At 43.6% G+C, this 15,904-nt stretch overlaps 1 protein-coding gene across 2 annotated transcripts in view; it reads left to right on the forward strand.

The window, feature by feature from the left end:
* The first annotated feature begins 678 nt into the window (after nucleotides 1-678).
* The window catches only part of LOC106578163 (tyrosine-protein kinase Tec), a 37,949-nt gene continuing 22,723 nt past the window's right edge, over nucleotides 679-15,904 (forward strand). The window contains exons 1-6 of one of the 2 annotated variants that reach the window (XM_014156792.2): nucleotides 679-887; nucleotides 5,338-5,532; nucleotides 5,800-5,901; nucleotides 6,638-6,719; nucleotides 7,163-7,291; nucleotides 14,187-14,236. In XM_014156792.2, coding sequence (XP_014012267.2) covers nucleotides 5,395-5,532; nucleotides 5,800-5,901; nucleotides 6,638-6,719; nucleotides 7,163-7,291; nucleotides 14,187-14,236 — 501 coding nt within the window. In that variant the 5' untranslated portion in view covers nucleotides 679-887; nucleotides 5,338-5,394. The remainder of the gene's footprint in view (nucleotides 888-5,337; nucleotides 5,533-5,799; nucleotides 5,902-6,637; nucleotides 6,720-7,162; nucleotides 7,292-14,186; nucleotides 14,237-15,904) is intronic. The other variant, XM_014156793.2, reaches the window with a different exon arrangement.

A 15,904-nucleotide genomic window follows, 5' to 3' on the forward strand; every position in this document is an offset into this window, starting at 1 on the left:
GTAGAGTACATGATTGGTGAATATATTAAAATGTACAGGCAACATGTAATAACTACATGTATATACGACATGCATTCTTGGCACAAAGTTATATTATATTCTACTCAGTCCATAGGCTTCATTGTTGTCATTCAGGCTGGTTTGAAGTTGATAAACAGGCTATGATAGCTGAGGTTCATAGCTAGGTTCTGAACTAATATGTATACCAAACGTTTGGGTCCATACAGAGATCGGCTAGATAGATAGCTACACATCCAACGGCATACATGTATTTCTATCCTCCACTCATGTCACAACACCTATAAAGCTAACCAGCTCTGCTGGCTAATGTTAACTAGTCAGCTAGCTTGCTAAACAGCGATTTTCGTAAATTAACATTATGAAGAAACAAATATGCTTAATCGTTTGTCTCTACATTTAACTAAGATATTCCTCGCAACTGTATATATATATTTTTTTATTTATATTTTTTTTAACATGATTTGTTATGATGTTATAATCACCTACATTTGCATCCGTCCTAGTATTTTTGTCCGCCATGTTTGATGAAGAAAGTCTCCAATCTTGGGTCGCATAGCGTCAAAGTCGTCATGGAAACCACTCGATATGATTGGTCAATGCCCAGCGGTCGCCGCGGGTGATTTGCATGTCATTGGGAAACGTTTTACCTTTTTTTCGCCACTTCCGCGCCGCTCAACGGTCCGTCGTCATCTCCGCGTATCTCCGCGTTCCTTCAATTGAAAAATGAATGGGAAGTAGTGTTTCACCGCGCGGCACCGCGTGAAATAGTGTATACTAGGGTAGTTTGTGTCGCTTCCTGGTTTCTGCTGGCCACATAGTGACAGTCGGTGTGTCAGAAGAATAGCAGTTCACTCTCGGAAGAGAAGGTAAGGGGTATTTCCTTTATCATATTGGAAATTTAAATTGCGGTTGAAACGGCTGGCTACTTTTCAGTGCAATAAACGAGATGTCGACACAACCGAGAAATGTTTGTCTTGAGTTGTGAGAATAGATATGTAGGCTAACTACGGGGTTATGTCTGGAAGGGAACGGAATCGGCTACGGAGATCTACTCAAAGTCCACCGCGGCAGGTGTGAGTGCGTATCTTATCGCACTGCGGGTCGCCTACTGCCTATGTCCGCGCGTAAAGCATGTTTTAATTCGGTCAAAATCTACCACAAATACAAAGGAGTAACACTTGGACTATCCTGTAAATGTACTGTATAAAGTAGTGCGGTTAATAAATAGAAGCGGTCAGCATATAGAAAGTAGGAAAGAAGTTTGAGGGAGATTCCGTTCACTGAAAGCGCCACACTCACACACGCGTGACCTCGAATAAATAGAGAATTAAATTAATGTGACCCTCTATTGCCCTTTCTACCACAATATATACTTGTCCTTATTCCAGAAAGCCCACCAGATTCTGAACGCGTTCAGACCCCTTCACGTTTCCCACATTTTATTACCTTACAGTGGTATTCTAAAATGTATTAAATATATGTTTCTCTCAATGAACGCACAATACCCCAATAATGACAATGCGAAAACAGGTTTTTAGACAAAACTGAAATATCTTATTTACATAAGTATACAGACCCTTTGCGATGAGACTCGAAATTGAGCTCCGTTGACATGTTTCTGTCTATATAAGGTCCCACAGTTGACAGAGCATGTCAGAGCAAAATCCAAGCCATGAGGTCGAAGGAACTGTCTGTAGAGATCCGAGAGAGGATTGTGTGGAAGCACAGATCTCGGGAAGGGTACCAAAACATTTATTAGGGACCTTCGAAGCTGCAGAACACAGTGGCCTCCATCAGTCTTAAATGGAAGAAGTTTTGAACCACCAAGACTCTTCCTAGATCTGGCCGCCCGGCCAAACTGAGCAATCAGGGGAGAAGGGTCTTGGTCAGGGAGGAGACCAAGAACCTGATGGTCACTCTCAGAGTTCCTCTGTGGAGATCGGAGAACCCTCCAGAAGGAAAAACATCTCTGCAGCACTCCACCAATCAGGCCTTTATGGTAGAGTGGCCAGACGGAAGCCACTCCTCAGTAGAAGACACATGACAGCCCGCTTGGAGTTTGCCAAAAGGCACCTAAAAGACCCAAGAAGACTTGAGGTTGTAATCGTTGTCAAAGGTGCTTCAACAAAGTACTGAGTAAAGGGTCTGAATACTTATGTAAATTAGATTTAATTTTAAAAAAATACATAAATTCAAAGCCAACAGGATGTTCCATTCCCCTAAAAATAAACTAAAAGGATCCACACACACACACACACACACACACACACACACACACACACACACTGTCAGGCATGAGTAGGCCAGCATGCAGTACAGTGTATTCTCAGAGGGACTGATTAACTTTGTTTCAGATGCACCTGTTGCGTGCTTGTTGATATGTGTGTGTGTGTGTGTGTGTGTGTGTGTGCATGGCATTTGGCAACCCGGGATTGATTGAAACATAAAAAACATATATATTTTTTTAAATGTATTACTCTTATTTTACCATGTAAGTTGACTGAGAACACATTCTCATTTACAGCAACAACCTGGGGAATAGTTACAGGGGAGAGGGGGGAATGAATGAGCCAATTGTAAACTGGGGATGATTAGGTAACCGTGATGGTATGAGGGACAGCTTGGGAATTTAGCCAGGACACAGGGGTTAACACCCCTACGATAAGTACCAAGTAGTACTTTAGTGACCACAGAGAGTCAGGACACCACCATCTGAAAGACTGCCTGTATAGGGTGCTAAGTCCCCAATCACTTCCCTGGGGCATTAGTATTGTATATATATATATATATATATTTCAGACCAGAGTTAAGGGTTCCTCCTACTGGAGCAACACCACTTCCAGCAGCATCTGGTCTCCCATCCAGGGACTGACCAGGACCAACCCTGCTCAGCTTCAGAGGCAAGCCAGCAGTGGTACGCTGTGATAATTATTGGTGTTCTGTGCAGCATGATGAGAAATCAAAACATAATAGTAAATATGCAGGAATAATTATTTCCCTAGAGCAGTAAATATATATATATATATATATATTTAAAATGCACCCAGAAAAATGAAACAAGGTGTTTGAACCACATTCTGGTATAAAGAGAACCTCCAAGTGTGACACAGGCCTACATTCAATGTATATACATGCATACCATTTGCTATATAGGAGCTAAAATATTTGTATAATTTAATTATAGGTCACCTTTTTTTCTTTATTTATTCCAGGCTTTATAAAAAATGTTTTTAAATAAAATATTTGCCTAACGGAAATACACGATAGACACAAACATTTCAGTTTCCTGTCATTGCCTTCCGTTAGTCCTCCCTGTGGCGCAGTTGGTAGAGCAGCATGGTGTGTGCAATGCCAGGGTTATGGGTTTGATTCCCACGGGGGACCAGTACAAAAAAAATGCATGAAATGAAATGTATGCATTCACTACTGTAAGTTGCTCTGGATAAGAGTGTCTGCTAAATGACTAAAATGTAAATGTATTGCTCAGCTGCTTAATGCCACAGTACAGAGTATTCAGACCCGTTGAGCGTTTTCCAGATTTTGTTACGTTATAACTTTAATCTAAAATGGATTAAAAAAAAATATTTAAAAATAAATCCTGATCAATACCCCAAAAATGACAAAAACACTTTTTCAGAAATGTTTGCAAGCAAATGTAAAAAAAAAACTGAAATACCACGTTTACATAAGTATTCAGACCCTTTACTCAGTACTTTGTTGAAGCATCTCTTGGCAGCGATTTACAGCCTCGTCTTCTTGGTTATGACACTACAAGCTTGGCACATCTATATTTGAGGGGTTTCTCAGATTCTTCTCTGCAGATCCTCTCAAGCCACTCCAGTGTTGTCTTGGATGTGTGCATAGAGTCGCCCCAGTCTGAGGTCCTGAGTGCTCTGGAGAGCAGGTTTTCATCAAGGATCTCTCTGTACTTTGCTTCATTCATCTTTCCCTTGATTCTGACTAGTCACCCAGTTCCTACCGTTGGAGAAACATCCCCACAGCATGATGCTGCCACCACCATGCTTCACCGTAGGGATGGTGCCAGGTTTCCGCCAGACGTGACGCTTGGCATTCAGGACCAAGAGTTGAATCTTGGTTTCATCAGACCAGAGAATCTTGTTTCTCATGGTCTGAGAGTCCTTTAGGTGCCTTTTGGCAAACACCAAGCGGGCTGTCCTGTGCTTTTTACTGAGGAGTGGCTTCCGTCTGGCCACTCTACCATAAAGGCCTGATTGGTGGAGTGCTGCAGAGATAGTTTTCCTTCTGGAAGGTTCTCCAATCTCTACAGAGGAACTCTGGAGCTCTGTCAGAGTGACCATCTGGTTCTTGGTCACCTCCCTGACCAAGGCCCTTCTCCCCTGATTGCTCAGTTTAGCCAGGCAGCCAGCTCTAGAAAGAGCCTTGGTGGTTCCAAACTTCTTCCATTTAAGACTGATGGAGGCCACTGTGTTTTTGGGGACCTTCAATACTGCATAAATGTTTTGGTACCCTTCCCCAGATCTGTGCCTCGACACAATCCTGTCTCGGAGCTCTACGGACAATTCCTTCGACCTCATGGCTTGGTTTATGCTCTGACATGCACTGTCAACTGTGGGACCTTATATAGACAGTTGTGTGCCTTTCCAAATCATGTCCAATCAATTGAATTTACCACAGGTGGACTCCAATCAAGTTGTAGAAACATCTCAAGGATGATCAATGGAAACAGGATGCACCTGAGCTCAATTTTGAGTACATTTTAATAAATGTTCAAACATTTCTAAAAATCTATTTTCGCTTTGTCATTAAGGGGTATTGTATGAGATTGTTATATATATTTTATTATTTAATATTTTAATTTATTCTATATTTTTTTTCCTCATCATTTTTTTTAGACTAATGCTGTAATGTAACAATGTAGACAAAGTCAAGGGGTCTGAATACTTTCCGAAGGCCGTGCTCTATAAAGGAGGGTAAAGGATTTATTTATCTAGTGGAGAGAGAGAGAGAGAGAGAGAGAGAGAGAGAGAGAGAGAGAGAGAGAGAGAGAGAGAGAGAGAGAGAGAGAGAGAGAGAGAGAGAGAGAGAGAGAGAGAGAGAGAGAGAGAGAGAGAGAGAGAGAGAGAGAGAGAGAGAGAGAGAGAGAACTTCTACTGAATGTACCATTATCAGATCACTTCATAGCTGATATCACAACCTACCAAAGGGCAAAGTGCCTGGGGTTGTTTTCAATCAGATGAATCACCTTTATATAGTAGCATTATGACAACATGCTTCTATTGTATTCTATTCCACTTCATTTTATTCCACTATTTTCTGTTCTATTCTCCTCTCCAGTCCGAGTGGGTCCAGTCAGTATTCGATGGCAGAGTGGAGGGAGTGGGCGGGTCCAAGATGAGTGCTGACACGCTATTGGAGGAGACACTGATCAAGCGGTCTCAGCAGAAGAGGTTAACGTCGCCGCTGAACTACAAGGAGAGAGTGTTCGTTCTCACCAAGACAAAGCTCACGTACTATGAGTTCAGAGCAGAGGTGAGACTGTACAGACACATACCGTTCCCTGTACGATGGAGGCATGGTTGTCTATGGACTGGTCCCATATCCTTTATGTCTCCTGTTAGTTATACTAGTAACTCCACCATGTACCGTTAGTCAATCTAGTTTATTTCCTGTTACTTTTCTACATTCATAGTGTTTAAAAAAAAAAATGAACACCCATTTGATAACTTGTGTGAATGTTACCAGATGTGGCTGTACACACACCTCACCGTGTTTTGTCCTTCTGTTCGTTGTTCACAGAAGAAGTTTAAGAAGGGTTCCATCGACCTGCAGAAAGTCAGGTGTGTGGAGAACGTGAAGATTGACGGAGTCATACCATGTCAGAACAAATACCCCTTCCAGGTAGGTGTGGTGTTACAGCCAACCCTCTCTACTAGGTGGTGTGTTAGTGTACAGTGTTAATGGTGCCCCCCCCTCTCTACTAGGTGGTGTGTTAGTGTACAGTGTTAATGGTGCCCCCCCCTCTACTAGGTGGTGTGTTAGTGTACAGTGTTAATGGTGCCCCCCCCTCTCTACTAGGTGGTGTGTTAGTGTACAGTGTTAATGGTGTCCCCCCCCTCTCTACTAGGTGGTGTGTTAGTGTACAGTGTTAATGGTGGCCTCCCCCCCTCTCTACTAGGTGGTGTGTTAGTGTACAGTGTTAATGGTGGCCTCCCCCCCCTCTCTCTACTAGGTGGTGTGTTAGTGTACAGTGTTAATGGTGGCCTCCCCCCCCTCTCTCTACTAGGTGGTGTGTTAGTGTACAGTGTTAATGGTGCCCCCCCTCTCTACTAGGTGGTGTGTTAGTGTACAGTGTTAATGGTGCCCCCCCCCTCTCTACTAGGTGGTGTGTTAGTGTACAGTGTTAATGGTGCCCCCCCCTCTACTAGGTGGTGTGTTAGTGTACAGTGTTAATGGTACCCCCCCTCCCCCCTCTACTAGGTGGTGTGTTAGTGTACAGTGTTAATGGTACCCCCCCTCCCCCCTCTACTAGGTGGTGTGTTAGTGTACAGTGTTAATGGTGCCCCCTCTACTAGGTGGTGTGTTAGTGTACAGTGTTAATGGTACCCCCCCTCTCTTCCCCCCCACTCTCTACTAGGTGGTGTATGACACAAGCACTCTCTATGTATTTGCTCCCAGCTATGAGAGTAGGAGGGTCTGGGTCCAAAACATTAAGGAAGGTCAGTGACTAGCCATTGTTTTACATCATCTAGTTATTGTATCTTATGCTACACTACGCTACGCTACGCTGTAAACTCTGTATCTGTTGTTGTCCCAGCATACAGATGTAGAATCTTAATTTGAGCCAGTTTGCTGCAACAGGAAAATAATGTGGGTTATCATTAATCGACATTGTTTTTGTAGGGGTTTATACATTTTTTTTTGTTAAGGCAAAGCATGTCTGCATTTTTAAAAGGAAATCACAACGTTTTTAGAAGCTTTTTTAAAAAACATTTTTTTAAACCTGGAATACTATAAAAGTTGTGCTGTGCAGGAAAATTGTCAGCAACTAAAGAGTGATCAAATTAAGATCCTACATCTGTAGGTATGTTGTTTTATCAGGTTATCTGATTGACCAGATATTTTCCTCTCTTGTGTGTTGATGTTGGTTGGTGTATTCCAGAGATAAGGAACAACTCCGTGATCGTTGCTAAGTTCCATCCTCAGTTCTGGATGGAGGGCGTGTGGCTGTGCTGTCGTCAGGCAGAGAAACTGGCCCCGGGCTGTGAGGAATACAACATGTTTGGAGACCGTAGGATCTATCCCCTATCTATCCCATATCTATCCTGTCTGTCTGTCTGTCTGTCTGTCTGTCTGTCTGTCTGTCTGTCTGTCTGTCTGTCTGTCTGTCTGTCTGTCTGTCTGTCTGTCTGTCTGTCTGTCTGTCTGTCTGTCTGTCTGTCTGTCTGTCTGTCTGTCTGTCTGTCTGTCTGTCTGTCTGTCTTCTTATTGCCAGAAGTATGTGGACACCCCTTTCAAATTAGTGGCTTCGGCTATTTCAGTCGCACCCGTTGCTGACAGGAGTATAAAATCGAACACACAGCCATGCAATCTCCATAGCCAAACATTGGCAGTAGCATACAGCATACAGTGACGTTCTAGACGATTCTGTGCCAACTTTGTGGCAACAGTTTGGAGAACGCCCTTTCCTGTTTCAGCATGACAATGCCCCCCGTGCACAAAGCGAGGTCCATACTAGAAATGGTTTGTCAAGATCAGTGTTTCAGAACTTGACTGGCCTTCACAGAGCCCTGACCTCAACCTCATCGAACACCTTGCATAACACTTTACTATATTTCCACACAGCAGGCCAGGTACTTCTATGCGTGCTCAGGTGAGCGCGAGCGCTCCCTCAACGTTATCAGGACGTTCGTCGTAGGAAGGAGACCAAGGCGCGGCGTGGGTATCGTTCCACATCTTTTATTTTAATGTGAAAACTTCGCAAGACAAACAATAAACTATAAACAAAACACAAACCGTGACTAAAGCGGTGCAACATGCACTAACTCAAAATAATCTCCCGCAAACACAGGTGGGAAAAACAACTACTTAAATATGATCCCCAATTAGAGACAACGATGACCAGCTGCCTCTAATTGGGAATCATACAAAAAAAAACATAGAAAAAAGAAACTAGAACCAAACAACATAGAACTAAATAAACTAGATAAACCCCCCCAGTCACACCCTGACCTACTCTACCATAGAAAATAACAGCTCTCTATGGTCAGGACGTGACACACGTTCATTGCTCACATGGATCACTTCAAACAAAAGACTGGAAAAAATGGAAGCCTCTTAGTAAATGATAGTTAGGAAATAAACCAAAACTTGTTTCTCACAGGTGTAACAGGTTGTGAACTCTGCAAACAACGTTTCCGGTCCGAAGATTGAGAACAGTGAATGACCTGTATTTAATACACGCATCAACCGAAATTGATATAACCAAAGGTTTGGGGATTAACGATACATTTACTACTGGTGACATATGTGTAATGATGGGGAATTGATCAAATGAAAAAAAATCTAACAGTGAACAAGTCACACAATGAAATAATGAATGCGCAAGAATCGGCGGGAAACAGCTGAGCCATTCTGGTGTTACGGCTGTCGAAAGGAGGGAACCAAAGCGCAGCGTGGTGAGTGTTCATGATAATATTTTAATAATACGAAACGCTTTAACAAAAGAAACAAAACGAAAGCCAACAGTTCTTTCAGGTCACATAGTACAAAACAGAAAACGACTACCCACAAAAACCAGGTGGGAAAGGGCTGCCTAAGTATGGCTCCCAATCAGAGACAACGATAGACAGCTGCCTCTGATTGGAAACCATACCCGGCCAAAACATAGAAATGAAATACATAGAATGCCCACCCCATGTCACACCCTGACCTAACTAAACAGAGAAAAACGTCTCTCTCAGGTCAGGGCGTGACAGTACCCCCCCCCCCAAAGACATCTGGAGAGAGACTTGCTTATATATTTGCCACACACACACACCACCTCTTCTTGTCTCAACATTTAACAAAATATATATTTAGGTGCTTTTCCTTGACAGCCGCAACTCAATAATCAGCTAGGCCTATTGCCACGTTGGCGGCATCAAATTGTGGGCTTCCCAAATAATGCAAAATCCTACGAGCTTGTGATTTTTGAAACAAGCCACAGCAACAACAAAAAAAAATCAAATAAGCTCATGATCCTCAATTCTGGTGAATTGGTGTTATCCCAGGTGCACTGTTTAGAATGGTGTTTTTCCTGTAAAAGAAATGTCATTTTTATTGGCTGCTTCTTTACATAAATGTTATGTTTTAATGAGTTACCATAATGTAAATGTGATCTCTGTCATTCTGATGACCGTGGGTGGACGCCCTGTCATTCTGATGACCGTGGGTGGACGCCCTGTCATTCTGATGACCGTGGGTGGACGCCCTGTCATTCTGATGACCGTGGGTGGACGCCCTGTCATTCTGATGACCGTGGGTGGACGCCCTGTCATTCTGATGACCGTGGGTGGACGCCCTGTCATTCTGATGACCGTGGGTGGACGCCCTGTCATTCTGATGACCGTGGGTGGACGCCCTGTCATTCTGATGACCGTGGGTGGACGCTGTAATCAGGTTACGCACCCAATGCATATGGGTCCGGTCAATTTCTCAAATGGGCGGAAAATTTAAAAATCTTCCCATGTTGTCAGACGCCACATTTTCCTGGAAACACTTGAGATATACAGTACGAGTCAAAAGTTTGGACACACATACTCATTCAAGGGTTTTTCTTTATTTTTTAAAAACTATTTTCTACTTTGTAGAATAATAGTGAAGACATCAAAACTATGAAGTAACACATCATGTAAACTCAGCAAAAAAAGAAACGGCCCTTTTTCAGGACTTCCTGTCTTTCAAAGATAATTTGTAAAAATCCTAATTACTTCACAGATCTTCATTGTAAAGAGTTTAAACACTGTTTCCCCATTGCTTGTTCAATGAACCATAAACAATTAATGAACATGCACCTGTGGAACGGTCGTTAAGACACTAACAGCTTACAGACGGTAGGCAATTAAGGTCACAGTTATGAAAACTTAGGACACTAAAGAGGCCTTTCTACTGACTCTGGTAAAACACCAAAAGAAAGATTCCCAGGGTCCCTGCTCATCTGCGTGAACGTGCCTTAGGCATGCTGCAAGGAGGCATGCGGACTACAGATGGGGCCAGGGCAATAAATTGCAATGTCCGTACTGTGAGACGCCTAAGACAGCGCTACAGTTGTAAGGCAGGTCATCACCAGACATCACCGGCAACAACGTCACCTATGGGCACAAACCCACCATCGCTGGACCAGACAGGACTGGCAAAAAGTGCTCTTCACTGACGAGTCGCAGTTTTGTCTCACCAGGGGTGATGGTCGGATTCGCGTTTATTGTCGAAGGAATGAGCGTTACAACGAGGCCTGTACTCTGGAGCGGGATCGATTTGGAGGTGGAGGGTCCATCATGGTCTGGGGCGGTGTGTCGCAGCATCATCGGACTGAGCTTGTTGTCATTGCAGGCAATCTCAATGCTGTGTGTTACAGGGAAGACATCCTCCTCCCTCATGTGGTACCCTTCCTGCAGGCTCATCTTGACATGACCCTCCAGCATGACAATGCCACCAGCCGTACTGCTCGTTCTGTGCGTGATTTCCTGCAAGACAGGAATGTCAGTGTTCTGCCATGGCCAGCGACGAGCCCGGATCTCAATCCCATTGAGCATGTCTGGGACCTGTAGGATCGGAGGGTGAGGGCTAGGGCCATTCCCCCATAAATGTCCGAGAACTTGCAGGTATCTTGGTGGAAGAGTCGGGTAGCATCTCACAGCAAGAACTGGCAAATCTGGTGCAGTCCATGAGGAGGAGATGCACTGCTGTACTTAATGCAGCTGGTGGCCACACCAGATACTGACTGTTACTTTTGATTTTGACCCCCCCTTTGTTCAGGGACACATTATTCCATTTCTGTTAGTCACATGCCTGTGGAACTTGTTCAGTTTATATCACAATTGAATCTGGTTATGTTCATACAAATATTTACAAATGTTACGTTTGCTGAAAATGAACGCAGTTGACAGTAAGAGGATGTTTCTTTTGCTGAGTTTAGTAACCAAAAAAGTGTTAAACAAATCCAAATATATTTGAGATTTTTCAAAGTAGCCACCCTTTGCCTTGTGACAGCTTTGTACACTCTTGGCATTCTCTCAACCAGCTTCACCTGGAATGCTTTTCCAACAGACTTGAAGGAGTTCCCACATATGCTGAGCACTTTTTGGCTGCTTTATTTCACTCTGCGATCCTACTCATCCCAAAACATCTCAATTAGGTTGAGGTCGGAGGATTGTGGAGGCCAGGTCATCTGATGCAACACTCCATCACTCTCCTTCTTGGTCAAATTGCCCTTACACAGCCTGGAGGTGTGTTGGGTCATTGTCCTGTTGAAAAACACATGATAGTCCCACTAAGTGCAAATCAGATGGGATGGTGTATCGCTGCAGAGCCATTAGAGGTCGACCGATTTTATAATTCTTCAACGCCGATACTGATACCGATTTTATTGGAGGACCAAAAAAGCCGATTCTGATTTAATCGGCCTATTTTTATATATTTGTAATAATGACAATTACAACAATACTGAATGAACACTTTTATTTTAACTTAATATAATACATAAATAAAATCTATTTAGTCTCAAATAAATAATGAAACATGTTCAATTTGGTTTAAATAAGTAAAAGTGCAATATGTGCCTTGTGAAAAAGCTAACGTTTAAGTTCCTTGCTCAGAACATGAGAACATATGAAAGCTGGTGGTTCAATATTCCCAGTTAAGAAGTTTTAGGTTGTAGTTATTATAGGACTATTTCTCTCTGTAGCATTTGTATTTCATACACCTTTGACTATTGGATGTTCTAATAGGTACTTAAGTATTGCCAGCCTAATCTCGGGAGTTGATAGGCTTGAAGTCATAAACAGCGCTGTGCTTCAAACATTGCTAAGAACTGCTGGCAAATGCAGTAAAGTGCTGTTTGAATGAATACTTATGAGCCTGCTGCTACCTACCACCGCTCAGTCAGACTGCTCTATCAAATCAGACTTAATTATAATATAATAAACACAGAAATATGAGCCTTTGGTCATTAATATGGTCAAATCTGGACACTATCATTTCAAAAACAAAACGTTTATTCTTTCAGTGAAATACAGAACCGTTCCGTATTTTATCTAACGGGTGGCATCCCTAAGTCTAAATATTGTTGTTACATTGCACAACCTTCAATATTATGTCATAATTATGTACAATTCTGGCAAATTAGTTCACAGTTCGCAACGAGCCAGGTGGCCCAGACTGTTGCATATACCCTGACTCTGCTTGCACTGAATGCAAGAGAAGTGACACAATTTCCCTAGTTAATATTGCCTGCTAACATGAATTTCTTTTAAACAAATATGCAGGTTTAAAAAATATACTTCTGTGTATTGATTTTAAGAAAGGCACTGATGTTTATGATTAGGTACATTTGTGCAACGATTGTGCTTTTTTTGCAAATGCGCTTTTGTTAAATCACCCGTTTGGCGAAGTTGAAGTAGACTGTGATTCGATGATAAATTAACAGGCACCGCATTGATTATATGCAACGCAGGACAAGCTAGTTAACCTAGTAATATCATCAACCATGTGTAGTTAACTAGTGATTATGTGAAGATTTATTTTTTAATAATTTTTTATATAAGATACGTTTAATGCTAACTAGCAACTTACCTTGGCTCCTTGCAGCCACAAAGTCCTTTTGACGCTGCACTTGCGTAACAGGTGGTCAGCCTGCCATGTAGTCTCCTCGTGGATTGCAATGTAATCGGCGTCCAAAAAGGCCGATTACCGTTTTTATGAAAACTTGAAATCGGCCATGCAAGTGCAGTGATGTCATGATAATAGCAAGAGCAGTGAGCAGGTTTCTTCTTCTCTTAAAATACTGAAAGAAATCATATTTCTGCTGTTACTGAGTCAAAATGTACATATGTATCATTTTACTGCAAGAAATGCTTAATTCTTCCAGGAGTTAATATTATATTAGACTATGTGAGAGGTTATAGACTTAGTCAGTGTCCGTAGTTCAGTTAGGCTACTATTCCATTTAACCCATCTGAACAGTACAGTTCCTTTGATGTGCCATGTTGAAGTCCTCGTCTTGTGACTGTCAACTAGACTACTGTTCTGGACCTCTCTTCTATAACATTAGACTACTGTTCTATATCATTAGACTACTGTCATCATAGCAACACCCACCCGTATGTAGCACACGCTCCAGCAGGTATATCTCACTGGTCATCCCTAAAGCCAAGACCTCCTTTGGTCGCCTTTCCTTCCAGTTCTCTGCTGCCAATGACAGGAACGAATTGCAAAAATCGCTTAAGTTGGAGACTCATATCTCCCTCACTAACTTTAAGCATCAGCTGTCAGAGCAGCTAACCGATCGCTGCAGCTTTACACAGCCCATCTGTAAATAGCCCATCCAATCTACCTACCTCATCCCCCATATTGTTTTTATTAACTTTTTTGCTCTTTTGCACCCCAGTATTTCTACTTGCACATCTATCAGTGTTAGTTTGCTAAAATGTAATTACTTTGCTACTATGGCCTGTTTATTGCCTTACCTCCTTACGCCATTTGCACACACTGTACATAGACTTTTCTATTGTATTATTGACTGTATGTTTGTTTATTCCATGTGTAACTCTGTGTTGTTGTTTGTCACACTGCTTTGCTTTATCTTGGCCAGGTCGCAGTTGTAAATGAGAACTTGTTCTCAACTTGCCTACCTGGTTAAATAAAGGAGAGATATATATGTGGCACGGCATTCACTTTTTTCTGACCAAAAGCATTTGGGTTTTAGGGTTATGAGTCAACCTGCAGGGGTCGTAGGGTTATGAGTCAACCTGCAGGGGTCGTAGGGTTATGAGTCAACCTGCAGGGGTCGTAGGGTTATGAGTCAACCTGCAAGGGGTCGTAGGGTTATGAGTCAACCTGCATATCACATATACACACACTCATGAGGACATGTTCTCTGTTGCTGTTGACTTTGAATAATGAAAGAACAATTCTCTTCCTCTTTTCAGTTTCGAGGAAACTTCTTCCTCCCATACCTGGAGAGGAGGGCACAGGAAGGGTAAGAACACTGTTCGTCTAGTTCCTCAATCGCTCTCTCTCTATCTCTCTTTCTCACTCACTCACTCACTCACTCACTCACTCACTCACTCACTCACTCACTCACTCACTCACTCACTCACTCACCACTCACTCACTCACTCACTCACTCACTCACTCACTCACTCACTCACTCACTCACTCACTCACTCACTCACACAAACAAACCCTTCGGAGTCATCCCACCTCAAAAAGCACCAGAAAGAGATTTAAGGCACAGACCATCTCAGATAGATTTAAAATAGTTTCTGTAGTTACCATTCCTGAAACATTATTTTGTTAAAATAAAATTGAAGCCAATTGAGTGCAGCCAAACTGGCAAAAAAATGTTTTAATGTATTTATATGATTCATATAATCTTCAAAAAATATAGTGCCTAACATCCAATTTGGACCAGAATTATTTCTAACGATGAGTAAGGCATGAGGAATCAAATAAATGTATCAATCCCACCCAGGGACACCCCCCACACCCTACACCAATCCCACCCAGGGACACCCCCCACAACCTACACCAATCCCACCCAGGGACACCCCCCACACCCTACACCAATCCCACCCAGGGACACCCCCCAAACCCCACACCAATCCCACCCAGGGACACCCCCCACACCCTACACCAATCCCACACCAATCCCACCCCAACAACCAGTATACAGTATCAGTTCTCTGTCTGACAAGTAATGCACTGACTTCAATGGCTAATTTCTCTGAAAAAAAAACAAAAAAACATCAGCAGATTCAGATGGAATACATTACATAAGAGGAAGAAATAATACTCCAAGCAACAACTCCATAGTACTGGTCAGACATAGAGAATTAATACTATAATACTGTATACTGGCTGTTGGGGTGGGATTGGCTTGGGTGGTGTGGTGGGGGGGGGTCCCTGGGTGGGATTGGCTTGGGGGTGTGGTGGGGGGTCCCTGGGTGGGATTGGCTTGGGGGTGTGGTGGGGGGGGGGTCCCTGGGTGGAATTGGCTTGGGTGGTGTGGTGGGGGGGGTCCCTGGGTGGGATTGGCTTGGGTGGTGTGGTGGGGGGGCCCTGGGTGGGATTGGCTTGGGGGGTGTGGTGGGGGGGGGTCCCTGGGTGGAATTGGCTTGGGTGGTGTGGTGGGGGGGGTCCCTGGGTGGGATTGGCTTGGGTGGTGTGGTGGGGGGGGTCCCTGGGTGGGATTGGCTTGGGGGGTGTGGTGGGGGGGGGTCCCTGGGTGGAATTGGCTTGGGTGGTGTGGTGGGGGGGGGGTCCCTGGGTGGGATTGGCTTGGGGGTGTGGTGGGGGGGTCCCTGGGTGGGATTGGCTTGGGGGTGTGGTGGGGGGGGGTCCCTGGGTGGGATTGGCTTGGGTGGTGTGGTGGGTCCCTGGGTGGGATTGGCTTGGGTGGTGTGGTGGGGGGGGGGTCCCTGGGTGGGATTGGCTTGGGGGGTGTGGTGGGGGGGGGTCCCTGGGTGGGATTTGATACATTTTATTGGACGTCTTAATCATTGTTATGAGGACTTGTGGTCCAAATCGGATGTTTGGTTCAATTCGCTTTATTTCTCAGAGATCTAATTATATTTAAACAAAATAATGTTACAGGAATGCTAATCTTACCTGTTGCTCGCTAAAGAAACGATATCAGAGCAATCCA

The sequence above is a fragment of the Salmo salar genome, unplaced genomic scaffold (genome assembly GCF_905237065.1).
Source record: "Salmo salar unplaced genomic scaffold, Ssal_v3.1, whole genome shotgun sequence".
NCBI classification, from domain to species: Eukaryota; Metazoa; Chordata; class Actinopteri; order Salmoniformes; family Salmonidae; genus Salmo; species Salmo salar.